General features: G+C 41.0%; 1 protein-coding gene across 7 annotated transcripts in view; it reads left to right on the top strand.

Moving 5' to 3' along the window:
• Positions 1 to 26,146, top strand: part of AGK (acylglycerol kinase) — a 126,034-nt gene that overhangs the window by 50,696 nt on the left and 49,192 nt on the right. For all 7 annotated transcript variants that reach the window (XM_082473093.1, XM_082473096.1, XM_082473094.1 and 4 more), the window contains 2 exons: positions 21,494 to 21,533; positions 24,153 to 24,232. In XM_082473093.1, coding sequence (XP_082329219.1) covers positions 21,494 to 21,533; positions 24,153 to 24,232 — 120 coding nt within the window. The remainder of the gene's footprint in view (positions 1 to 21,493; positions 21,534 to 24,152; positions 24,233 to 26,146) is intronic.

Below are 26,146 nucleotides of genomic sequence, written 5' to 3' on the forward strand. Positions count from 1 at the left end.
ATCTTGCTGTGATTTATGTCAAAGAGTGTTCTTCCTATGTTTTCCTCTAAGAGTTTTATAGTGTCCGGTCTTACATTTAGGTCTTTAATCCACTTTGAGTTTATTTTTGTGTACGGTGTTAGGGAGTGTTCTAATTTCATTCTTTTACATGTAGCTGCCAAATTTTCCCAGCACCACTTATTGAAGAGACTGTCTTTTCTCCATTGTATATCCTTGCCTCCTTTGTCATACATTAGTTGACCATAGGTGCGTGGGTTTATCTCTGGGCTTTCTATCCTGTTCCGTAAATGGGAATTTTTTTTTAACTTCCTTTTTGAATTGTTCATTGTTAGTGTATAAAAACACAACTGATTTTTGTGTTTTGATTTTGTAAACTTTGCAAACTTTTGCAACTTTGCTGAATTTGTTTATTCTAATAGTTTATTTGTGTGGACTCTTTAGTGTTTTCTACATATAAGATCATGTCATCTGCAAACAATTTTACTTCTTCTTTTCCTATTTGGGTGCATTTTATTCCTTTTTCTTGCCTAATTGCTCTGGCTAAGATTCCCAGTACTATGTTCAATAGAAGTGGCAAGAGTGGGCATCCTTCCCTTGTTCCTGATCTTTAAGGAAAAGCTTTCAGTCTTCTCTGTTGAATATGATGTCAGCTGTGGGCTTTTCATATATGTCCTTTATTATGTTGAGGTAGTTTCCTTCTATTGTCCTTTAAAAAAAAAAATCCCAAACTTTTCACGTAACAGTCCTCACATTATTTTTTATAATACTAACTTAGTTTTTTCCCTGCAAAAATCTTACCCTGCAGCTCTCTTGAACAGAAGCTGCCCTCCTCTTCAAATGGGTTGTGAGGTGGGGTTGGCATTCTCCTAGCTCTTCAGTACCTATTCCAAACCATTACTCTTTCATCTTATAAAAATCTCTTCTCCTTTGAGGCTCATAATATCTGGCTATATTATAAAACCATAAACCACCCAGCTTTCTGGGATCTCATCTACTTTAGACTTAGGCTTTGGTGCCTGGCTTATCAATGTCCTTTTCTCTTTAAGAGAAAAGGACATTGTTATCTTGTTATCTTTCTGAATGCCCTGAGTGTTTATGTGAACAACCCACCTAACAACACCTTGTCTTTCCTTTCCCAGACTTAATCTATTCCTGGGACTTTAATACTTTGCCCTCTTTCAACTCTCCCCATTCTCACTGGTTGAATGCTAAACCTTGTCATCACTTGTCCTTGTTCCACTTTTGAAAATGGAACTTAAGCATCTGAATCTCTCATTTCAGCCTTCTATTATTCCAGTTTTCTTCCTTTACTCCTGTTTTTCAGTGTTATCAAGACTTCTTGTCCCTTGGGCCCTCCAGTTTCTTCCCAGTCTATCACTCATCCCTGCCTTCTTCACTTTCTTCCTGTCCTAGGTTCCTTGATTCAACACATCACACAATTCAACACAGTTTTTCATATGTCCTCCCTGGCCTTTTCACTCTCTCATTTCCTCCTCCTATTTTAAGTTAAACTTTTTGAATAGGTTCTCTCTGCTTCCCTACCTCCTACCCATTCTACATCCTGTGTGGTCTTCATTTGAATTAGTCGCACCAGTTTTATTACTCATCCTTTTTGACTGCTCAGCTTTAGACACAGTTGACTCTCCTTGAAACACTTTTTTTTTCTTGGCTTCTGACTGCCAGGTATCTGTTTTCCCTCCTACTCCTCCGGCCATTCCTTCTCACCTTTTACTTCTCCCTTCTACTCAGGGGTTGCAGAAGTAGTTCTCTAGGACCCTGCCCTAGGCCCTCTGCTCACTTTATACCCTCTCCCTGTATGATCTCATCTGCTCGCAATGGCTTTATTGTCAGCCGTAGGTAGACAGACCGCAGGTTTGTATTTCCATAGAGACCTCTTCTGAGCTCCAGACCTATGTGTGCATTCAGCTGCTTACTGAACTTGTCTCCTTGGTTGCTTCCTAGGTGCCTCAAACTCAGCAGACTAAAAATAGAATCAAAAGCTTTGCTGTCAAACCTGTTCCTTCTCAGTGATCAGTGCCACTCACCATCCAACTTCCCAAACTAAAAATTTGAACGTCATCCTCCATTCGTCCTTCATCCTTATTTCCCACGTTCAGGTTATACATTCTAAGTGATCTTACTTCTTTTATATCACTTACTTTGCTCCATTTCTGTTGTCCTTCCTCACTGTTGCCGCCTATGTGCTCACTACCATCATCTCTGGCCTGGATTCTTACTAAGTGCTTTCTGACTGTTTTCCTTGTATCTACTCTTGCCTGTTTCTAATCTATTTGGCACAGCACTGCCAGAGCAGTCTTTTAAAAATGCAAATTGCTATTGCTTTTAGACTCAAATCCAAAATTCTTACCAACTCTACATGACTTGGCCCCATCTGTAGACAGCTCTAGCCCTGCCACACTCTACACTTTGGCATATAGAACTTTCAGGTCTTCCGAAGTGGCATGTCCTTTCTGTTTCAGGGTTCCTTAGGGGGCCTTCATACATGTTCCCTCCTGAAACACTCTTCCCTTCTCTTCTTCCCCAGCCAACTACCATTTCTCCAGGTCTCAAACGTTACTTCTTCCCTGTCCCCTCCAGTCTTGGTTAGGCAGACTTCCTACATTTTCTCCATGGTATTGTGAACATCTACATAATACTTATTACTATTATAGTTTTTTGTTCTGTTTGTTTTTTCTCTTATATTATAAGACTCTAAAGGCAGGGGCCCTGTTTGTCTTTCTTAGTGTTGTCCCCAAGACCCAGCACATAGAAGGTAGTTGAGACATATTGTATTTATGGAGGAAGGAACAAACAAGAGAATGAAAGTCTCAGAGGGCAAAATCTCAACCCTGTTGACTGGCCACTTGTGAATTCACAAACCCAGGCTGTTGAATCCTCCTGAAGAAAATGATACACTAAACCCATAGTCAGGTGACTCTTCCATTTTCACAAATTTACTTTGAAATATTCATGAATTTCCTCAGTTTCCTGCTTCACCTTCTCCATATTCATTCTTGGACAACCTTAACTCCTACTTCAAAGAGAAAATAAAGAACACTGGGCAGTTACCCCTGCACGCACATTTCTGTTCTTTTTGTCTCATTGGATGAGGTTGCCATCCTCCTGCCCAAGGCCAACCCCTCCAACCCTGATCTGCATCCCGTTCTTCCTCCTTCATTAGTTATCCTTTTCCTCACTTGCATCTTGAATCTCATCCTTCCTACTTCTTTCCCCCTATTTGTCAAACTCTTCCTAGCTTAAACGTGTCATCTCAGCTGTGTGTCCCCATTTATTTACTGGTCTCTCTCTTCCATTTATACCATTCTTGAGAGCTTGCCTCGCACTTGCAGCCTCTACCTCCACTTTAGAGTAAGCTTAGTAAAATCTGGTTTTGTTCCCAGCATTTGATTGACCCTGTTCTTGATGAGGTCATTAATAGCCTCTTAGTTGTTAAATGAAGTGGATACTTTCAGTCCTTATCTGCCACATTTGATTCTCTTTGACCATATCCTCTTCAGTTACCTTTAGGGTGTCTCTTTGTTCTGCTTGGCCCTTAAAGGTTGGTGTCCCAGGTCCTATCCTCGTTCTGTAGACTTCTTAGGTGACCATAACTACACTAGGGTTTTCAGGTGTGGTACTTAAGATTTCAGAGTCATAATACTTTTTAGTCCATGTCTTGCTTCTCTTGACATCCTATGTGAGTCGTGTCCCTGGAGTTGTACCATGCAGTCAGCCAGCAGAATATTCGTTCTAAAAGAGAACTCTGATCATGTCACTGTTCTACTGACAACCTGTAAATGACTCTCCATTGCCTGGAAGAAAAAGACCCAACTGCTTAGCATGGCATAAAAGGCCCTTCATGATCCTGCCTTGTCTTCCTCTCAGCTTTTTTCTGATTCTTTTTCATCCTCCCTCCATCACCCTTACACTCAACCTCTATGTTCCAGAAGTCTTTAGAAAAAGACCTGTTTCCTGTTGTCCCTCTCTCTCCCTTTGCTTGTGTTCTTCCCCCGACCTGGAACACTTTCGCTCTTCTTCACCTGGCCAACAGCTCAAAAAATGTGTCACAAAGCTGTGTTAAGTAATGGTGGCATTATTAGAATAAGAGGAAAGGAAAACAACCTGTGTTAAATAATTACGCCGTACCTGGTGCTGGGCTAGTTGTTTCCGTGTACATACATGGTCTCATTTAATCCTCAAAATAGCCCTGTGAGAGAGGTAATGTTATTCCCATATATAAATGAGGAAACTGAGGCTCAGAGAAATCAGTAACTTGTCTAAAGTCATATTTCTGCTTACTGGTGAAACTGGGATTTGGACCCAGGTTAATCATGTTCTAAATCCCATGTACTTTCTTTGCTGCTGACAACTTTGAAAAATAAAGCTCACTTTAATATATAAATCCTGCTGCAATTATTAAATGGCATTAACTTTTAAACGCCTTTCATATAACTTTATTAGAAATGTTCTATTATGTTCTCATTTCATTTTTCACTGGATGGAATAAAGCTCCTTTATTAAATAGAACACATTTATTAGCATTTAGTAGAGACAAGGTGAAAACTGGACACATCTGCCCAGGGACCAGAGCCCTCATTTCAGAACCTCCTGGGTGCTCTTGGTTGTTCTTTCGTGCTCTCAGTTGTTCTCTGTAGGCCTTTCATATACTGGTCTGACTCCCCTTCTCCTTTTCTCCCTTTTACTCACTGTTCTTTCCCTTTCACTCTGCCTTTCACTTTTCTACCCCCCCCCACCCTTTTCTTAGCTTCCTTACCTGTTTGTAATTTATAGATGTGTACATTTATTTTTCCTCTATTCTACGAAAATCTTCAAACATACAGCAAACTTGAAAGAATTTTACAGTAAACACCTGCCTACCTACTACTTGGATTCTAGATTTTACTGTATTTGCTTCATCACTTATCATCCATCTGTCCATCCTCCTCTCAATCTTACTTTTTGATGCATTTCCAAGTATTAATAATTTGTCGACATCAGTGTACTTCCACCTGAATACTTGACCATGCGTATCAGTAATTAGAGTTCAATATTTGCTTATAGTGTTTTTGCCCTTACTATGAAATTTACATGCAATGAAACATACAAATCTTAAGCCTGCTTTCACTGAGTTTTGTCAGTTGCATACACCTGTGTAACCCAGACTCCTAGCAAGATAGAGAGCGCTGCCACCCCTCTAGACGTTTTCCTCATGTCCCTTCACAGTCAGTCCCTGTCCCCCTACACCCTGAGGCAACCATTGTTCTGGTTTTTTCCCCACCATAGATTCTTTTTTTTTTTTTTTTCCACTTCTAGAACTTTATATAAATGGAATCATATCATGTAACCTGTATTGTTTTTTGTAAGCCTTCTTTCTCTTAGCATAATGGCTTTGAGATTCGTCCATACTGTTTTATTTATCTGTAGTTCATTCCTTTTTTTTTTTTTTGCTGGGTAGTATTCTAGAAGATAAGCATAAAATAATTATTATTTTACACTTATAGAATTTTAAGTTCCTTTTTATTGATTTCTAACAAGAACGTAATAGTGAACATAATATTTTATATTTCTAATTTTAAAAAGCAATCAAATTATTGTATTATGTGTATTTGACTTTTTCTTTCCTATGAAAGGAAAATAGTGTCTCCTGATACAGGAGTCACATGCCAGTAATAATAATTGGCTGTATTTCAATGCTGATTTTAATAACGACCATGGTTTGATAGAGTAAATTTTAGTTTGCTTTTAAGGAAACAAGGCTTTTTCTGCAACAGCTTTGGAAGAAATTGCATATGTTATTTATTTTTATCTGTCCCATTTTTGGCTGCTGTCTTTAACTTGTCTTTTGGCACAGGTGTTATTTATTTGCAGGCATCATTTCATGTTGCTCTATTTATAAGTTTTCTTCTCCTATGGGAATTCCTCTCCTTTTTTTTCTCCCTTCCCCTCAGTTTCAAGGAAAAGAACCTGTGATATTTTTTTCTGCATCGTTTCCCCCACAGCAGGTAGCAGTAGTTGACAGGAGCAGCAGAGGCTGCTCTCAGGACTGTGGTCAGAGCAGTTGAAGAGGAGGAAATGACCCTTTTTGCTGAAAGTAAAGAGAATTTAAGTATTGCTCATTCCTCTTCAACTGCTCTTCCCAAGCTTTCGGGGTTCCCTGGGGGAGATCGAGTTCCAGGTTGTTCAGTTCATCATGTCAGCAGTTACCTGCAATGGTCTTTCTCTCATTTGGAGCCCTTTCAGTAGCAAGGAGCCTGCGAGTAGAGAGTAACATAAGAAAGGAGGCACTTCTAACAGCATGACCTTGGGCGCTGTAAGCCTCAGGTTCATCTGTAAAGCGGGGATAATAACAGTTCCTCATTGGACCATTGAAGGATTAAGATAACTGGGGAGCTCTTAGCATAGTGCTTGATTGATATCAGGGTTCGATACATGCTAGTAATTGTGCATTAATTTGATATAATATATACTCAGTTACTTTAGGAGTTAAAACGAATTACTGCTGGTAACTGGGCAATGAGTGATTCGAGAGACAGCCAGTGGGGAAGGAAGACGAGGATCTGCCAGGTGGTGTAACGAGATCTCAGCCTTTTATTTATTTCACCTTCCATGGGTAACAAGACAGCTTGGAAAAGTGTAATTTCAAGCGTGACAGAACATAACCACAAAAGAGGCAGGGACTAAGTAGTTAAAAGCCGCAAGCCGTGTCAGAACCCTTGTCTGTCTCATGTGAGCTCAGATTGTTCCTTTCATCACTGGGGGCCTTGTCCTTGCCCATCCTGGCTCTGGCCTCTCTCCTTGTGATTTTGGCTGGTGAGCCCTTCCACAGCTTCTCAACTAATCCTCGTGGCTCAGCAGTTGACCATAGCTCTGCTCCTGCTTAGTTCCGGCTCCTGGTTTTCAGCCTCATCCTTTGGCTCAGTGCTCTGGCACCACTTCTGCCACCCATCTTGGCCTGTGACCCAGGACTCCCTCCTGTTTATTTCTGTGGAGCGTCTAGCCTCTCAGCCAGAATTCCTGGTTCCTCCTCTGAGAATTTTAAATCCCACAAACACTGTACCTCCCTTAACGTGAAACTTGCAAAGCAATTGTGATACTATAGTAAGCCCCCTACATATGAACCTTCAAGTTGCGAACTCTCAAAGATGCGAACAAGCATTCGCATGTCCAATCATGTAAGTGAGTTCACGAGTCTGGCGTACATTGTCACATGCGTGCATCCTCTACAAGTGACTGTGTTTTTGTGTACTTTACTGTACAGTCCTGTATAGAGTACAGTAGTACAGTATCTTTATTTCAAGCCCAGGATGTCTGGAAGGAAGTGTAAAAGCAGTGGTATAGAGCGGATTGTGTTAGTTGGGTACCTAGGCTAACTTTGTTGGACTTACGAACAAATTGGACTTAGGAACGTGCTCTCGGAACGGAACTCGTTCGTATGTATGGGACTTACTGTATAGCAACGGTCCTGGGCCATGTGTCTCTAGGTTTTTATTAATACTGGAGTTTTCTTTCCCTCTGAACAGAGGAACATGAATCTTGATTACTAAACTGTAAGCATTGGTAAGAACCCATCTTTCAAGTTCTGTGGTCAGACGGTTGCTTAGAAGGAAAACTAAATGGTTATGAGTTGGCCTGAGGGGTGTGTTCAGTGTCATTCAATTTCATTGAGAACTTAGTGGCAATAATGATGATAATCACTAACAATCAGTGCTTGCCATGTGTCAGACAGTTCTAGCACTTTACATTTATTAGCTCATTTTATCTTCCTAACAACTTTGTGAGGTGGTTGTTAATCTCATACTAGTGTGAGATTAATAGCCCTACAAAGATGAAGAAATTGAGGGACAGCAAGGTTGAGTAATTTGCCCAGGGTCGCACAGCTGGTCAGTGTCAGGGCCCCACTTCAAAACCGGGGCCTCCTCGTCACCTCTCAGAATGGCTCCTGTGTCTTAGGTAGCATGAGAGAGATGAACTATAAACTGAGGTGGTCGTAGGCCTTCAGCCCCCCAGGGCGTAAGACGGATGATAGAATGTCGTGCTTCTGATCGGGCTTCCTTCTGAGTCTGTTGGGTCTGGGTTCAAGCCTTGCCTTTGTCACTTGCTGATGTGTGACTTCGGGCACGTTCTTCAAGCTTGCTGAACTTCACTCTTCTTCATCCACACAGTATCTCACAACATTATTGTGACATTTAAATGAGATCACCCCAGTTCCTGGCACACATTAGAAAGAGCAGCTCCTTTTATTACGGATGAAGGCACTCTGTGCTGTGTCCTGTTTGAGTGGCACAAAGTCAGTGTTAGGGTGCCTGAGGCAGAAAGGGCTACTTAAACATTGTTTTATTATGGAAATATAAAACATAAAAGTTCGAGTAGTGTAACGAATCCCCCTGTATTGTCCCCCAGCTTCAACAGATACCAGCATTTTGCTAATCTCATCCCATCTGCCTCCTCTACTTTTTTTTTTTTCTGGAATATTTTAAAGCAAATCCCAGATATATCTCATGTCACTTTACCCATAAATACTTTAGTATCTTATCTTTAATAATTAAGGAATTTTTAAAAATCGCAATACCATTAACATGACCTAACAAAATTAAAAATCCTTTACGTCATCTAATATTCAGTCTGTGTTTATATTTTGCCTGTCGACCCAAAATTCTGTTTTATGGTTTTGTTCAAGTCAATATCAACACAAGTTTCACACATTGCATTTGATGTCTATTCTTAAGCCTCGTAAACTCTAACCCCCTCCTCCTTTCATAGTATTTATTTGTTTTAGCAACCAGCCATGTCTACATTTGCCCTTTAGAATTTTTCATCCTCCAGATTTGGCGGTTAACTTATACAGTTCAGTGCTGGGCAGAGCCATATCGGAATCTGAGCAAAAAGAAAAATCAGTGATACTGAGTCTGCCTTTATTTAAAACTGATATTGTGTTCATCATGGGTCTTTTACGTTCATTTTGATTTTTTAAAATACTGTATTAAAATGTTTATCTCCATTCCTTTGTCTTCTGGTTCTCCCTTAAATTTTGCACCTTAGGCAAGTGGTTCCTCAGTCCCTTCATTCTAGTCTCGGCCATGAGTTAACTTGTTTCCCTGTCTCGCCTGTGTCTTGTCCACTGGTGATTATGTCTGGCTTCTGGAGCTTTGCTATTCAAAGCGTGAGCCGTGGTCCAGCAGCACAGCTCACTCCTGGGAGCTTATTACAAATGCAGAATCCTAGACCCCAACCCAGACCTGCTGAGTCAGAATCTGCATTTTAACTGGATCCCCAGGGGATCTGCGTGCACAGTAAAGTTTGAGGAGCACTGCTCTGGAGGTGTGATTCCAATCAGGTTTAGTTTTTTTGGCAAGAAAGCTTCACAGGCCTGTCGTGGATTTCTTACTGTATCACATCAGGAAGTACGTGGTGTCTGGTTGTCTTGCTTTTGGGGATGTTAAGCTTGATCAGTGGGTTCAGATGTGATCAGCCTGACCCACCTGTTAGAAAGTTGAGAAGTCGATTCTGAGAGCTCCTTGGGGCAATGTGATGGTGAGGAGGGCAGCTAGATGGATTTGAATGTCGACTTACACTTACCAGTCTGTGACCCTGGACAAGGTGCTTCAGTTCTCTGTCTGTAAACTGGGCATCATGGTGGATGCATCTCATTGGGCTGTCATGCAGATTTTCTTAGAACCGGACCTGACACACAGCAAGCTCTCCATCAGAGACAGCGCGGCCTTTCCCCTTTTCCTTCCTCATTAGAGAAAGCATCATAACAAAAATGTCTTGAGTGGGGCCTTGCAGACTGGGTGGGACAGTGTTCTAGGTGACATTCATGACTTGAATGTCACTTCTAGGTGACATTCAGAAGTGCACAGTGTATTTTTGGAGATTGGCGAAGAATTTGGCTTCACTAGAGTTGATTTTTTCAGTAGAGTGGGGGGAAAGCCAGATTGGGGAAGGCTTTGACTCTAGGAAGTTTTGTAGTATTTGTGAGCAGTGAAGACTCAGTGAAGATGCTCAAGGAGAGGAGAATGATGTGAAGTGGAGTTTAGGACGTTGAATCCATCTCCCTGCGCAAGAGACATGGGGGGGAGAAAAGCACGGAGACTGGGAGGGCGTGTCAGTGGTTCACGTAGAAGGTAGGAAAGGCCAGAGCCAGAGTGGTGGCATTGGGGGGGAAAATAAAAGGGCGGTTACGAAGCTGTGGCAGTGTGAGCAATGCCTGAGCATGGGCGCTGTGGGCAGACAGACTTCTGTTTGGTCTGGGTTTCGCTACTTACTGGCCATGTCAAGTTACTTAATTCCCTTAACCTCTGAGCCTCATTTTCCTTATTGGTGAATGGGGACAGTGAGGTCTGTTTAGCAGGTTACCTGTAAGGATTCAGCGAGATGGTGCATGTCACGTGCCCGGCTTAGAGTTGCCACTAGATAAATGCTGGCCGTAATTATTACTAGATGATTGGGTGTCTGGCTGAAGGAGAGGAGGGTAGGAGAAATCATTTTTTAGCTTCAAGTCGAGGATAATTGGTGATACAGAAAGAGGAAGGTTGCCAGGGAGAATTGGTTTAAGGAGGCGGTATTACATTCCCTTTTAGATATGTTGAATTTGAGACCCTGACAGGATGTCCAGGGGTAAATGTGTCAGATTTCAGGGGGAAATTATGCAGGAGCCACACTTGACTAGACCTGTGCTATTTCTTTTGGTACAGATTATGGTTCCAGTAATGCCTTGTGCTTTATTTCTCAGTATCTCTGCGGTTTCTGACCACGCAGATGTTTTATCTTTACTTGGACATCCATTCACATTAGCCTCTGACTTTGCAGTCAGTGATCCAGGACCCGGCTCGTTCAGCAGCAGAAGGTAGCAAGGCTCTTCCCCCTCATGGCTTTTCCTCATTCCAGATTTTGTTGCAATTTGAAGAAAGCAGTTTGTTTTGCGTTTTAGCCATTTCAAGTTTCTTTTCTCTCTCTCTCTTTTTCTGAGCACAAGCTGATGCTGAAATTTGGAGTATTAATAGGTGCTATTTAAAGAAGTTCATTTATGGGCAATTAAATAACATGCCTGTCAGCCCAGATTTGATAGGGAATGGGGGAAGCTTTTTTTTTTTTTTAAGTGCAGTGAAGTTTATTTTCCCTTTCCTTTTAACTCTTTGTCATATTCTTTAGAAAATAGATTTCTTCTTTTAAAAAAACTATGTTGTTTATTTTGCTTCCTTTCTGTGTGTTTTCCATGTGTTTACCAGTGGGAGGTAGAGTGGGATGGGGTTGGACTGAGATGGAATGGCAGAGGTATATTTAAGTTATATTTTGTTTTGTAGATTTTACATAATTTTTAGGGATATTTATATCCGTGGTTTTAGCTGCTCCAAGGACTGCAGAGAGAATAATCATAGCTGATGCTAAAATTAACCCTTCTCCAGGTAGTAACTGACATCTCAAATATTGCATGTCCTGGAACTGCAGAAATACTGACAATAGTAGCTACTAGTTTATGTGTTTATAGGTCAGAAGTTATCCAGATCTGTCCTGAATCTTGGAGCTCAAAGTAAATAACCTCTTTCTGCATGTGATTTATACAGAACACATTGTTGGGTGGGAGGAAGATCAGAAGGGACTCTCTCTTCCTGTGCTTTCTTCCTGAATACCTGTCATAATCTCTGTGTTACTTGTTTTCTGTCTTTTCTTTTTCTATGCAAATAGGTTCAAGGACCTTGTATATAATTGTTACTCAATGTGTATTTGTAATTGTATATGCAAATGTATAATGGCTGACAGAACAGAAAGAACTAGTATTGGGGTTGCCTAGTAAAGTTAATGTTAAACAGTATGTGAGGAAAAGTATGTGGCATAGAATGTTTAAGTTGGCATGTAGGGTAAAAATGAATGGATGGAAAAAAGAGCAGAAAGTGGAAGAAGTAAATGAACCATGAGAGAATGTCAGAATACTTGTGAGAATTAGGTAGGGGTAGGAGTCATTGAAAAAGTGACTAGTGGTAGCATCTCAAAGAACGATGCCCTTTAAAGGCAGCCAAAGGCCGCACTTGAGCGTAACCTAGCAGCTAGCCGGAGACGGTCCTCAGACCTTAGCTCCTGCGAATATTAGTACGGCGGTGGAGTCGGAACAGAAATTGGTATTTTAGGGAAAGCTGAGGCTCGAATAAGAGGGTGAAAATTGAATAATTTCATGTTCTAAGAGAAGAAAGAGAGACAATTTAGGCTCCCTACATGTCCATTTCTCTTGGTCAATGGAATGAGGGAATAACCGGCAGAACCCATTTCCATCTCTCTGGCTGATGGAAAGTTCTACAGAACAGACCCAAATGATTCATTTATTATGTGAGAGGAGCCCTCAGGGGATGCCATTTTTCATTAAGTCATTTCCTATCTTGAATTGGAGAGGAGAAGTTTTGTGGAGAAAACCCGAGGAATTAGAAGGTACTTGAAATATTTAGAAGTAGTGGCGTGTTCCACTTAAGCACACATGTATAGACTAAAATGGCTGGGAACAGGTAAGATTGGAGGAAGATAGCTTTTGGATTTCTATATTTCAGAGAGTAAGAAAGAATAAGCACTAGTTCAACTAGAGCTTTGTGCAGCTGCTAGCCATTATTATAGATGGGGCCTTCCCACTGAGGACAGAGATTGAATCTTTGTCTGGCTAATAAGTGTTCTTGAATTAATGCATAAAGAGTGGGGTCAGATTTAGTTGGGTTTTTTCCTAAGCCTACTTGCAGGACATAAAGTAATCATTATAGTTATCAATCGTGAATTGAGGTGACCATTGCAGAGGCATATGCCTGCGTGTGTGATTAAAGAGTGGATGGAGATTTATTGACTGCTTTTTGTGTCATTCGGGGATGCCCGTAGAGAACAGAGTAGAAGCAGAGTGTTGCGAGAAAAAAGGCCATTGTTGAAAATGAGAAGGCTTAAGTTCTACTGCTCAGTCTCTGAGTAACTTCTGTCTAACGATGGGCAAATCCCCAGGCCAGAAGTTTCTCAGACTAGATCAATTGGGTATTTTTTAGGAGCTCAAAGGAGATGGCACTGTTGGAGGATTCCCTCGTTAAGTGAACATACCAGAATCACGTGGGGTTTAGGGATTGGCACTACATAAGGGGTGTGTGTGTCGGGGGGGGGGTGGTATGCTATGTGTGTATCTCTTGCTAATGGAATGTCGTGTCATTTGATTGATGGGGATCAGGCTGTGTTGGGGGAGGTTGAAAAGCATTGGACTAGATAATTTCTGAGGACTTGCCCAACCTTAAAAATGTTCATTGTCAGGAAATGGAACTTGGGCTTGGATGGCTTTGATAAAGGCATTTTATTTAGCTTTAAATAAGATACCTTTAAAGCTGTAGAGCTTTAACACTTTGACAAAGAAATTAATAAAGATAGTAAAAACAGGGATTGTAGACCTGAAAATTAGTGTAAATGTTCAGGAAGCCATGGTTAGTAGGTAAATTGATATCTCTGGGGTAAATCACACATCTTATGTATTAAATGGGGTGAAACATATTTTGGCAAAGGCCTGCTGGAAGGACTGACTTTATTGAGACAAGATACGAAAGGGGTTGCGGTATCAGCTCATTCCTCAGAGAAGCTACTTTCTCTAGATTTTTAATTTCAATGCTGACTTATTCATTCTTGCTAACCATGGACTTGACTGACTCCCTCCCTCCCTCCCTCCCTCCTTCCTTCCCTTCTTTCCTGTTTTGGCAAATAACAGTCTTGGGGAAATGCTCTTGACTTGCTTTGTATTATTATTAAAAATGTTTATCTTTGCATTGTTAAATATACCTAAGTAAAGAAATCTATCTGGAAGGATATTCCACTCCTGGGTATACATCCAAAAAAACAAAAACACTAATTTGAAAAGGTACAGTGCACCCCAGTGTTCATAGCAGTATTATTTACAACTGCCGAGGTATGGAAGCAACCTAAGTGTCCATCAACAGAGGAATGGATAAAGAAGATGTGGTATGTGTGTGTGTATATATACATACATACATACAGTGGAACACTGCTCAGCCATAACAAAGAATGAAATTTTGCCATTTGTAGCCACATGGATGGACTTGGAGGGCATTGTGCTAAGTGAAATAAGTCAGATAGAGAAAGACAGACACCGTATGATATCACTTATATGTGGAATCTAAAAAATACAACAAACTAGTGAGTAAAACAAAAAAGAAGTAGACTCACAGATACAGAGAACAAACTAGTGGTTATCAGTGGAGAGAGGGAAGGGGGAAGGGGCAATATAGGGTTGGGGGAAAAAAGGGTTATGGGATTATATGAAATCATGTGTGTGAAACTTTTGAAAATTGTAAAGCACTGTAGAATTTAAAGAATCATTCAAAAATTAAAAAAACCTTAAAAAAATGATTACTGTTTTCATTGTTCTCTTGGAGTTTCTAGTCAGCATACTATCCATTTTCTTCTCTCCAAATGAACATTCTTCAGGCCTCAAAGATCAAGCATTCTTGTTTAAGGGGCTGCATTTCTTCCGGCTTTGTCACATGCCTTTCTCTTAGGCAGAGACAGTCAGCGTTTTCCCATGAATGACAGAGGCTCACTGCAGCAGCCCTTACCTGCTTGGGTGGGGAATTGGAGGTGGCATGGGCTTGAGGAGGAATCTGTAGTTTGAAAGAGCTTTCCCATCTTGCACACAAGACAATCGCTTCTCAAAGGTTCATTTTCATCTTTGCTTCCGTTTCCACTCTATCCCTGCTGACAACCAGTGGGTACCACCACTGCAATATAATGATTAATTATTCTAGTACACTTTGATAAGTAGAAGTAGTTGTTACAAACATCTAAACTTGAAATCTGTTTTGTGTAAAGCAAAAGCTGTGTTTGCATGCATGAAGGGAAAAGCTGGTGGTGGAAATTGCTGTACAGTTTGCCTCTAGGCTATAGTGGGAAGTCTTTTTTGGGAAATAGGATGGATCCATGTGATTTTTCTCTCCGTGTAGAGCTGTTATTGAAATAACAACTTATCTTATTTTGCGGTACTAAAGTAATAAATAAAACATTTATGGCTCAGAATAAATTGAGAGCATCCCACTTCCTGTGGTAGCAGGCACGTTCATATTCTTTTAAAGCCTCAGGCAGGGTGACATCAGCAGATTTGTTCATTTTCTAATCCAGAAGCTTGTAATTTCTTTCTGTCAAAGAACCCGCATTTTAGTACTGAGCAGACCTTCAGGGACTCTTTTTGATATGACTACATTTTGTAGCACCTCTTTTAAATTGTGTTAAGCTTCAATTCTCTCAGGAGGCAGCATTCTGTAGTGGAAAGAGCATGGGCTTGGAATTTATATACAGTACTTTTTTTTTTTTTCCTGGTCACAGGGTCTTCGTTTCACAATCAGATTCTTGACTCATTAGCAATCTGGAATTTCTGACACCAAACTCAGCCACTGGGATAGTTCTTGTGGTGCTTCCTGGTGTACCAAAAGGAGTTCTTGACTTAGCCTTTCTAGAGGGTTCTAGTTCCATTACCCTCTCTGGCAAACATACACACGTGGGCATGCGCGCACACACACACCTCCCTGGGTCTTCTTGATCTAGTAAAGTTCCTGTGACTGTTTGAAGTTTCCCCTCCTCTCCTGTCCTGCCCCACAATGAGCCCTCCTCTTGCCCTTTGGTGGTCGTCACACTGAAGAACCATCCCAGCTGATCTCTTGGTTCCAGAATGCCAGATACTCCTACAAAGAATAACCTTCAGTTTATCCTCCAGAGCAGAGTCTGCCTGTCTGGGCACAGTGAGTCAGTCTCTCGTGTTCAAACATTTGCCACTTATTTATTAAACAGTCATTTACTGAGTATCTTAGATGACCTACAAGAGTCTGTGCTCTGTGCTGTGGAAGAGAAAAGGGTGAATTATCCATGACTTCAAGACAGTTATAATCAAGGAGGAAAGATAAGACAAGCAGCTTTGTGTGTGGTGAGGTAAGGGTGTGGGTGGTATTATTTGGCCTTTGATTTTTTTTAAAGGGAGAGGGGATAAAATGACCACATCCTTGGAGGGGAAAAGTAAGGTTTGCTCTGTCTTTTAGGAACAGCAAGGCATGCAGTTTGCCAAGAGTTGAGGCAACATCAAGAGCATGATGGGAGATAAGGGAAAGGATGCTTAGGCTTTTTCCTTGCTTGTCCACCACATCTTTCCTTTGGCTTTGAGATGAGGTGCAGTCTGCATTTACTTGAGAGTCATTTGGTGTTCTCTATGGAGGGTCCCAACGTGCAGGGTATCTCTTCCTGCTTCTGCTTTCACCTACTCATGGAGATGATCTTATCCCCTCTCACCCCTCTTATTACCGTGTGTATCTTTAGTCAGGAGCTCTGTCTGGAATTCCAGATGTGTATTTCCAGCTGTCCCCTGGAACCTTCCACCTGCTCTCTCATCACTGTCTCAGATCGACCAATCCAAAACTAAACTCAGCTTCCTCCCCCCTCCACCTGCCCCTCCTCCTGCCTTCCATCCTGTGACTGGTACCACCCTCCGCTGCCTTCCACTGGAAGGTCAAGGCAGAAGTGTGGGCACCATCTTTGACCCCTCTCTTCTCATTGGTTCCCACGAGCCAGCCCTTAAGTTTACCTCCCAAATGTCTGCTGAGTCTGTCCTCTCTCCACCCCCACTACCTCGGTCCTGGTTCTAGACCTCATCGCTGACCTGCCTTCCTGAAGAATCCTCCCTGGGCTCCCTGGATTCAATCTTACCTTTGACCCTTGCCCTCTTGACACTTGCCCTCTTGACACTGCAGCCAGAACGATCCTTCTACAATGGAAACCTGATCATATCAGTTCTCTTCTTAAAACCCTTTAATGGCCTCTTACGGCCCTTAGGATAAAATCCCCATTCCTTAAACAGGTTAAAAAGGCTCTCGGTGGTCTGGCCTGTACCTGGCTCCTCCCTGGCTTGCTGCCTGCAGCCGTCCCCGACTGCTTTCAGTTTCCTGCCTGGGTCGTGATCTAGCGGTTGCAGGCTTCTCACATGCTCTTTCCTCTGCCCGCATTCTCCTCCCTATTTTTGCCTGGCTACTTTTTATTTATCTCCCAGATCTCAACTTCACTGTCCCTGTAAAAAGTCTTCTCTAATTCCTTCAAGACTGGGTTAGATACCCCTAATATATGCCCCTTTCACGGTGCGCATAAAAGTCACATCATTTGATGATTGCCAAACGAATTGTCTTTCTTCCCTTCTAAAGTGTAAACTTCATGAGGATGGGGAATGTTGGGCTTATTCACTGGTATATCCCAGACATCTAGCACAGTGCCTGGCATATTATCTATCAAGAAACATGTCTTTTACTATATCACTGATATTTACCAAGAGCTATTCTTTGCCATTGGATCGATCCTAAGCTTCTTCAGGTCAGGACCAAATCTTGTTCATGGTGCTGTACCTGGCACTTTGTGTTAAATAAGTTTGTTTCACTAATTACTTTTGGGAGCTTTATTCCACCTGAACTTATTAAAAAAAAATTATATGAATATAAATCTTCAGAGTTATATTAGATGAAACTAGGGAGTAATGTGATAACTTTAATAAATGTGCTATAATGTATACATCCAAAGGAGTATTGCCTATTCAGTATTGTCTGAAATTAAGAAGAAAGAGCATTAAGGCACTTACTGTAGGGTTAGGTTGGCATGGGTTTGAAACCCAGCTCTCCTGCTTCTCTGAGCCTGGACTTCCTCATCAGTAAGATGAGAATATAATGCCTGCCTTGGCAAGGTTGTTGCAGAGATTAAAGGTTTATGAAAACAACTGCCATAGTGTCTGGCACACAGTAGTTGTTCTGTGAATTTTAAGTTATTTTCTGTTCCACCAATGCAGCCATTACAGAAAATGTTTTTGAAATTTCTTTTTTGAAATAGTTTTTAGAGCTTTCTGTAGACCATCAGAATATGTCAATAGGAGAAATACTTTTTCCTTTGAGGATACGTTTGATTTTTAGATACGGTTTGGTTCAGAGAGCGTGATCAACATAGTTAATACCACTTTTGATATTTAGAAAATTAAGTGTGATTATAATGAGGATTCCTTTCGTCGTGTCTAAATTGGTACATATTCTGGCTTTCTCACAGGTGGCATTGGCAGCATGCACGTTCCATTAGGCACGTGAAAATCCAGGGAATTAACTATCAAAAAATCTATTGCTATTGAATAGCAGGCTGATACGTCAAGCAGTATTAGTAAGCTCGAGAGAGCTGAGATCTTTAATAATATACTTCATCACAGGTTTAACCATCAAAATTTTTCTTCTAGCAAAAAAGAATCGAGGAAAAAAATGATCCAAGGTGCTACCCATATTCTTGTGTATGTTTGGGGGTCTTCTGTTTTCAGCTGGGTCCACAGGCATCAGTGTGGCTGATGCGGTAAGGAAGATGGTATCTACTAATGACCCAGAGGAGCCTGGTGCCCTCAGAGGCCTGTCCCTCGTAGGAGGAGGAGGAGCTGGCTGGGGGAAATGGACAGGGGTGTAGAGATAGGCACTCAGCTTTTATAGAAGCATATACTTGTACAGGATAATCCACAGGATGTCTTTGTAGGATAAGACAGTGGAGGCACAGGTCATTCTGTCTACTAGGAAAAACACGTTGAGGCAAGTGGTTGCAGGAAGACAGTGCTGTGAGGCTGGAAGTGGTACCCCAGGCAGTATGGAAGCTAGACTGAGGGTTAGCCGAGCCCGGGGGAATCTGGTGACAATGCTCAGGTGACTACAAGGAACCTAGTTTTATTTTATGATCTGGCAGTTACCGAGGGCTCAGTATTTTACCTCGTCATTGTACAGAAGGTCATGAATGTGAGGGATCAAGTCAACTATAAAGGGTTACTGACATGTTAATTATTTTTAAATATTTTACTAGTTTGTACCCTGAATTAACCTCATCTTGCATGTGCGTATATTTTGTTGATGTTAGAATAATTCACCGAGAGCAGTTGATGGAGGGGCATTCGAAGAGAAGAGCAGAACATGAATATTTGTGACTCTTGGGTGGGGGAGGGGAGAGGAGCTTGTAGGACTCCCTTTGCCGCAGGGTAGTAGGGAGCAGTGTCACTCAAGCAGGGGGACTGAACCTGGCTGTAAAGGCGCCTTGTGGTGTTGACCTCACAAAGGATCAGTCCCCCTAAAATCTTCGTTGTAAAACCGTATGTGCTTTTGAGGTACTGGTGTCATTATAATTGTAATGGAACATTGTCATTGCCCTTAGGTTTCAGGTGGGCAGCAGAGATACTTCCCCTTAGGGAAGAGATACTTCCACTTTCTCATAGAAGCTGACTGCTCTGTGAAATCTAGGGGTCCTCCTCCAGCCTGGCTATGGAAGAAAAATCCATAGCCTTTGACTGCAACCATGGCAGAAAGCAAAAGGTTGTTTAATTTTTTAGTTCAAACTTAAAGGTCAAAATTAGATTCGAATTACTATAAAAATGCAAAATTCAAGGTCTTTGATGTTATGAAAAAGTCTAGACAGAAAATTTAAGTGAAATAACACTTTTCTCCTTTTAATTCTTTCCTATAAATTGTTTATTGGTCATGTTTTCTGGGTATTGGTTTTCTTAACTGTTGTTAACCAGGTTGAAGTTATTATCTTAGCAGTGCCAGCAACATGCATTAGAATTGACTCTTACAAGGAGAAGATTCTGGAACCCAGTAGGCAGTCAGCCATTTAAAGTGCTCTTAAGGTATAAGTGGCACAAACACATTTTAGAAAGCTTTATGCTAAATAGATGAACATATTCTGATAGAGTGTTTTCATTTTTGCAAGGCAAAATTTTGCCTCATGCCCAAATTTTCTGTTTATGATATAATTGAGTATCTGACTGTGATATAAAAAATAAGAGATTTAGATCAGCGGTCCCCAACCTTTTTGGCACCAGGGACTGGTTTAGTGGAAGACAGTTTTTCCAGGGACCGGGTGTGTGTGGGGGGGATGGTTTTGGGGTGATTCAAGCGCATTACATTTATTGTGCACTTTATTTCTATTATTATTACATTGTAATATATAATGAAATAATTATACAGCTCACCATAATGCAGAATCAGTGGGAGCCCTGAGCTTGTTTTCCTGCAACTAGATGGTCTCATCTAGGGGTGATGGGACACAGTGACACCCGAAGTGTGTTGCTTATGTCCAGTCTACTCCGGTAAGCTGCAGCTTAATTGTCACTTGCCACTCACTGATAGGGTTTTGATATGAGTCTGCAGTCAATTGACTTATTATGGGTCTCTGTGCAGTCAAACCTCTCTGCTAATGATAATCTGTATCTGCAGCCACTCCCCAGCCCAGCATCACCACCTCAGCTCCACCTCAGATCATCAGGCATTAGATTCTCATAGGGAGTGTGCAACCTAGATCCTTCACATGTGCAGTTCACAGTAGGGTTTGAGCTCCTATGAGAATCCAAGGCTGCAGCTGATCTGACAGGAGGCGGAGCTCAGGTGGTAATGCGAGCGATGGGGAGCGTCTGTAAATACAGATGAAGCTTTGCTCGCTCACCCACTGCTCACCTCCTGCTGTGTGGCCTGGTTCCTAACAGGCCACAGACTGGTACCGGTCTGTGGCCTGGGGGTTGGGGACCCCTGATTTAGATAAAACACTAGCAGAAGCAACTACATATTAAATTTATTTCTGGCAAATGACCTGAATAATTTCTACTGGATAAGAAAAAGGCAGGGTATGTGCATTCATTTTCTATTGCTGCCCTAACAAATTACCACAAACTTAGTGATCTAACACAACACAAATTTATTATGTTATGGTTTTGTGGATTAGAGGTCCAACACAAGTCTCACTGGGCTAAAATGACGGTGTTGGCAAGGACAGCGTTCCTTCTGGAGGCTCTGGGGTGAACCCATTTCCTTGCCGTCACAGCTTCTGGAGGGTATCCACGCTCCTTGACTTGTGCCTTCCATCTTCAAAGCCAGTGAGGTTGCATCTTTCTGACCGTCCTTCCGTGGTCATATTTGCTGCTGAAGTTTCTCTGCTTTTAAGGACCCTTGTGGTTTGATTGGGCCCACCTGCATAATCCAGGATTCTCTCCTTATCTCCAGATCCTAACTTAGTCACGTCTGCAAAATCCCTTTTGCCACATAAGATAACATTTTCAGGTTCTGGGATGTGGACATCTTTTTTTTTTTCTTTGGCCGAGCCACGCAGCTTGCAGGATCTTAGTTCCCCGGCCAGGGATTGAACTCAGGCCCACGGCAGTGTAAGTGCTGAGTCCTAACCGCTGGACTGCCGGGGAATTCCCAGATGTGGACATCTTAGAGGGAGGAGGGGTTATCATGCCTACCATAGTATGGAACCCTAACACCGGGTTTCATTCAGAGAAAGTATTTTTCAAATGTGCCCATGATTTGTTACAGGTCTTAAGAAACTTTGACTTGGGTATTTTATAGGGAAGAGTAATACATATTTTAAAAAATGATGATGATGTGCTTGGATCTGAACCTACTTATGAAAGCTAACGTTCATTCTGTTTTGTTTACTTTGATAGTGATAACCTACTAAGGAGAGCAGCCTGTCAAGAAGCTCAGGTAATGCCATTTAATATGAAACAATTAAAACCCGCCTTATCTCCACTGTGCAGAAATCTCAGGCTGTTCCAGGGGGACTTGCACAGCGCCTTGCATCAGCGCAGCTTGGCTATTTTTTCCCCACTATCAGAGGGTGAATCAGGCTGCCAGCCAACTCTGAATAGAACTGGAGGAAGTTAACAATCTGGTGAAGAGCAGTTCTAAGGCCCACCCCTTTAGACTTGTTTACTTCTGGATTAGTCCAAAGAACACAGAACTGGACTGGTTGGGCTCTGGGAATTTGTTCATGTCTGCAGGTGTCCTTGAAGATCTGGCTACAGCCTGAGTCATCCCTAATCCGAATAACCCCCAAGGATATCAGTTCAGAACAGGTGTTACCTCTCAAAGTCAAATCTTCTTAAAACTGTTGATTCATATTTTTAAAGCCTGTCTCTTTAGCACAACTGATTCAGACCCTGTCCCATGATACTGCACTTAAATATTCATCTATCTAGTTATAGCTGAATTGTTAATCCTTTCAAGTTTAAGGCCACATTTTTGTTCTTCCCTCCCCTCCAAATGTGTACGTTATACATTGCAGATTAATTTGCATGACTGAGTTGCCTTTTTGTTATGTCATTCAGGCATACGATGTCAGAAATACCAAAAAAGAAACATGAAACTAAAAAATGACAAAAGGCATGAGGCATTTAGTAGGAGAGGTGGGTGGCAGACCTCATGTTTGTTTTTGAAATGTTTCCGTGGATGACAATGACAATAGATGCTATTAATAAATTCCTCTCTTTAGTGATTCCCTAACTGTTCTAAATCCGTGTTTTAAGAATTTGATTGCTTTGTTGTTTTATCTCTTATGGCTCTACGTTGTTTTGGAAATCAATTCAAATAAACTTTAATATTAAATTTGAGGTGATCTTTACCCCAAGCTAATTTTCCATTAGCAGCTGGAAAATCCTCTTGGGAGGGGAGGCCTTTCCCCCTTGAAGGAAGAGTGGTCATGGGGTACTCCCTTTCTTGTGCAAAGTAAATACCTCCACCTCTGCTCTGAACTCCATCTCCTCTTACTTTTCCCACTGTTCTAATTCTCCACTTCCCAACACCCATTTAGCTCCTTCCATCTGGAAAAAGGAAGCGAATTCATCCTTATAGTCTCCTCCCTCTAGTTACTTTTCCTATGTCCTTCCCTTTTCAGTCTAAATTCTTGAAAGAATATGATTTTTTTTTTTTTAATCTCACATAAACTCACCTCATTGTAGTCTCATGTAAACCTGAGACATGAGTTGCAGGTAGATAAGACTTCTAGAGTCTAAAAACCCAGGACCAGGAGGAATAATCTAGAACTGTAGATCTGGAATCTGGCAGGTTAATTAAATCATTTCTGGCCAAATTCCAGAAATAGTATGGATAGAAAAAGAGCAAATTACAATATTTAGAGATTTGGCAGCAAAATGTTAAGATCTAACTCAGTAAGAGTGAAAACAGAGTAGTAATTATAACGTACACAGAAAACTTTTTACAAAGAAATAGTATGTCTTTCTGAAGTATTCAGAAATAGAAGTTTATTTTTTTTAAAGCAAGAGATAGACAATGGTGACAAAGGATCTCCAGTGGGCTGTCAGGGAGGTGGTAGAGTTGGGGTCAGTTACTTAATAAAAATCTTGGTATAACTTTCATTTTTCTCCTATCTTTACTTTGTGCTTCTGTACTTAATTCTACCTTCTTGGCCCAGACCTACTTCCCACCATCTAAGACTCGCAATTTTGCCCTCTGTGGGGTTTTCCTATTCTCATTCCTTTTATAGGAGGACCACCTCCTCCTCCCGTTAGTTCCCATTTTCACTCCTCACATCTAGTCCTCTGGGTGTCTTAACTCTGCCTTATCACTTATTAGCTCTTTAGAGCTGATAGAGTAGAAGTTTGGAGTTTGATATAAATTCTAGGCTTGTAATTTATTAATACTTTGACTGACTTAATCTTTCTGAATCTTGGCTTTCTCATCTATAAACATGGGAATATTTAATACCTCCTTGGTTTCTAAGAACTAAGAATTAATATGTGTGGAAGTGGCAAATACTAGGTGCTCAGTAAATATTAATTACATTTCTTTTCCTGTACCAGTTGATGGTACTTATCAAGGTTGCAAAGAAAGGAGGCAAATAGAGTATTAGATTTATTTTTTATGTGTATAAAGATATGAAGATTAACTGGTAACATGAAGATTCTTCATGAATAAGCTTTAGTAATAAGTTAAAAGAGAAAAAGGTTATATTCTGAAAACTAAAGACAAATTAAACTTCCCTTGTGACAGACTATGGACTTACTGGTTGTAATAAACCTAGTCATATCTTACAGAGAAAAGAAAAGTTACTTACCTTTAGGAGGTGAATGAAGCAGGGCGTTTTATTACAATATAAAATTCAGCTTATTTTCATTAAATAAAGGTGCACTTTTATTGTTGTTGTTTATGGTGGGGTTGTCAACATGAAATCTGGAAAGAACATTTGTTTCCCCAGGGTAGACACCGTATCTGCCAGAAGTAAATTCTTTTGGAATGAAAGAATATATGTGCTCACTAACTGAATAGAAGGACATTTATTGAAAACTTTTCTTTGTTCCTTTTTAGGTGTTTGGCAATCAACTTATTCCTCCCAATGCACAAGTGAAGAAGGCAACCGTCTTTCTCAACCCTGCCGCTTGCAAAGGGTAGTTCAGTTTGTGATTTGTTATAGATTTGGTTTTTCTAAGGGGAAAAGAGGCACAGAATACTAGGCAGCTGGTTGGATTGTGTGGAATTGGAGCTACTAGGTTCAGTACCCTTGTAGCAATAAGATTCAATTGTAATGTAGAAATCACGGTTAATCAGATATAACTGTAAAGCTAACTGATGCCTAGCTAACTGGTCTAATTGAAGGTTAATAATTATTCCAGAATTAACACTCTCAAATCAGTCTTATCTGCTTGGTGGTAGCCCCCTTGGGAACAGCTTCTGCTGCTGTGATGTAAATTATGAGTCCATCTCTGTTACAAGATGTTCAGAGATGGCCAAAAGCACTGTGGCCTTGTGACGTCAGAAACATTCTTTCCCAGAGTGGTGAATGTAGAGTTAGGTCTTGGAGGTCAGTCGAGGGAGAACACTCAGTCTTCCCGACTGACGAAATGGCCCATGGGGCGGGAGCCTAGAGACAGGAGTGCCGACTAACGTCCTTTGCTGTGTCACAGGAAAGTCTGTAAACTGGTCTGGTTGGCCTCAAGGGGTCATGTGAGGCAGCTGTGAGAATTAAGATGTGAAGAATAGTTGGGACCTTGGTTGACAGTCATGTGTCCATGTTCATTTATTGGAACAAATGTACCACACTGGGGCAGGATATTGAAAGTGAGGGAGGTTTTGTGTGTGTGTGTGTGTGTGTGTGTGTGTGCGTGCATGTGTGTAGGGGAGCAAGAGGTATGTGAGAACTCTCTGTATTGTCCACTCATTTTTACTGTGAACCTAACAACTGCTCTAAAAAATAGTCTATTAATTTTTATAAGTACCGTAAGCAAAATAAAAACTTTTTTTTTTTTTACATTGCTAGTTAAGTACAACTCTCATTCAGTTGGAAAGGTAAATAAAAAGACTTTTGGTGGCTTTTAGAAGAAATCATTAAAATTTAAAATTATTTTTTAAAAATAGTAAGAATGAAAGGGTTGAGGGGGAGAAAAAAGTGATACCTTTTATTCTATCTAACGGCCAGAACAATTCTTTTTGTCCTGAGGAAAAATTAATAAGTATGTATTAGATTGGATTCTCTAAGTTCGAAGTCAAACGACATTAAGATAATAAGAACAACAACAAAAAGCATAGTTGGGAGTAGCTTCTAAGTGGTAAGGTTAACATTGGAGAGAAACGCAGGGGCTCTGAAATAAGTTTCTCTAGTCATTTCTTGGGAGGTAGTGTGTGTGGCTTCACAGATGTGAGGGCTGGTCACGCCTTATTTCTTTTTAATTCAGTTTAAGATATTTACCTACAGATTGTCTAAATCGGCTCCATTACTCTACCTAATTGAATCATATTTGCCCACCTTCCTTGGAGCCACTTCCCGCCCCCCTAAACATAACATAAAGTCATAAGGCCTCTTGTTCATAACCAACACTGAACAATAATATCAACAGAGGTTCTAACACAACACAATCAAAATACCCAAGATAACTAAGTAGTCACTGGTGGCCTGTGGGATAAGCTAGCAGGGAACTGGGTGTATACTTTGTATCCTCTTCTGCTCTGTGATACTGCCGGTGTTGCTTAACTTCTTAAACCCTCAATTTACTCATCTGTAAAGTGTGAAAAGTAATAGCGCATGCCTTATAAAAATTACCATGTAATTCTTCAGGATTAAAGGAGGTAATGCCTATAAGGTATTTAGCATTCTTTCCATTTCATAGTTAGCACTTGATAAAAGAAATATAAGCTGCTGTTCTTGGTATTACTGACCTGTAGGCTGGGTCAAAAGGTTCACTACTTGGCTCTCCCACCCCTGGATCTCTCCTTTTGCCTCCGTTGTTGTAACTGTTCCAGGTCCTATTCCTTTAGAGATCTAGGAAGTTAGTAACTTGCTAATTCTCTTGAAATATATGGCAGTT

Source organism: Balaenoptera physalus (genome assembly GCF_965194825.1).
Source record: "Balaenoptera physalus genome assembly, chromosome: 8".
In the NCBI taxonomy this organism is placed as follows: domain Eukaryota; kingdom Metazoa; phylum Chordata; class Mammalia; order Artiodactyla; family Balaenopteridae; genus Balaenoptera; species Balaenoptera physalus.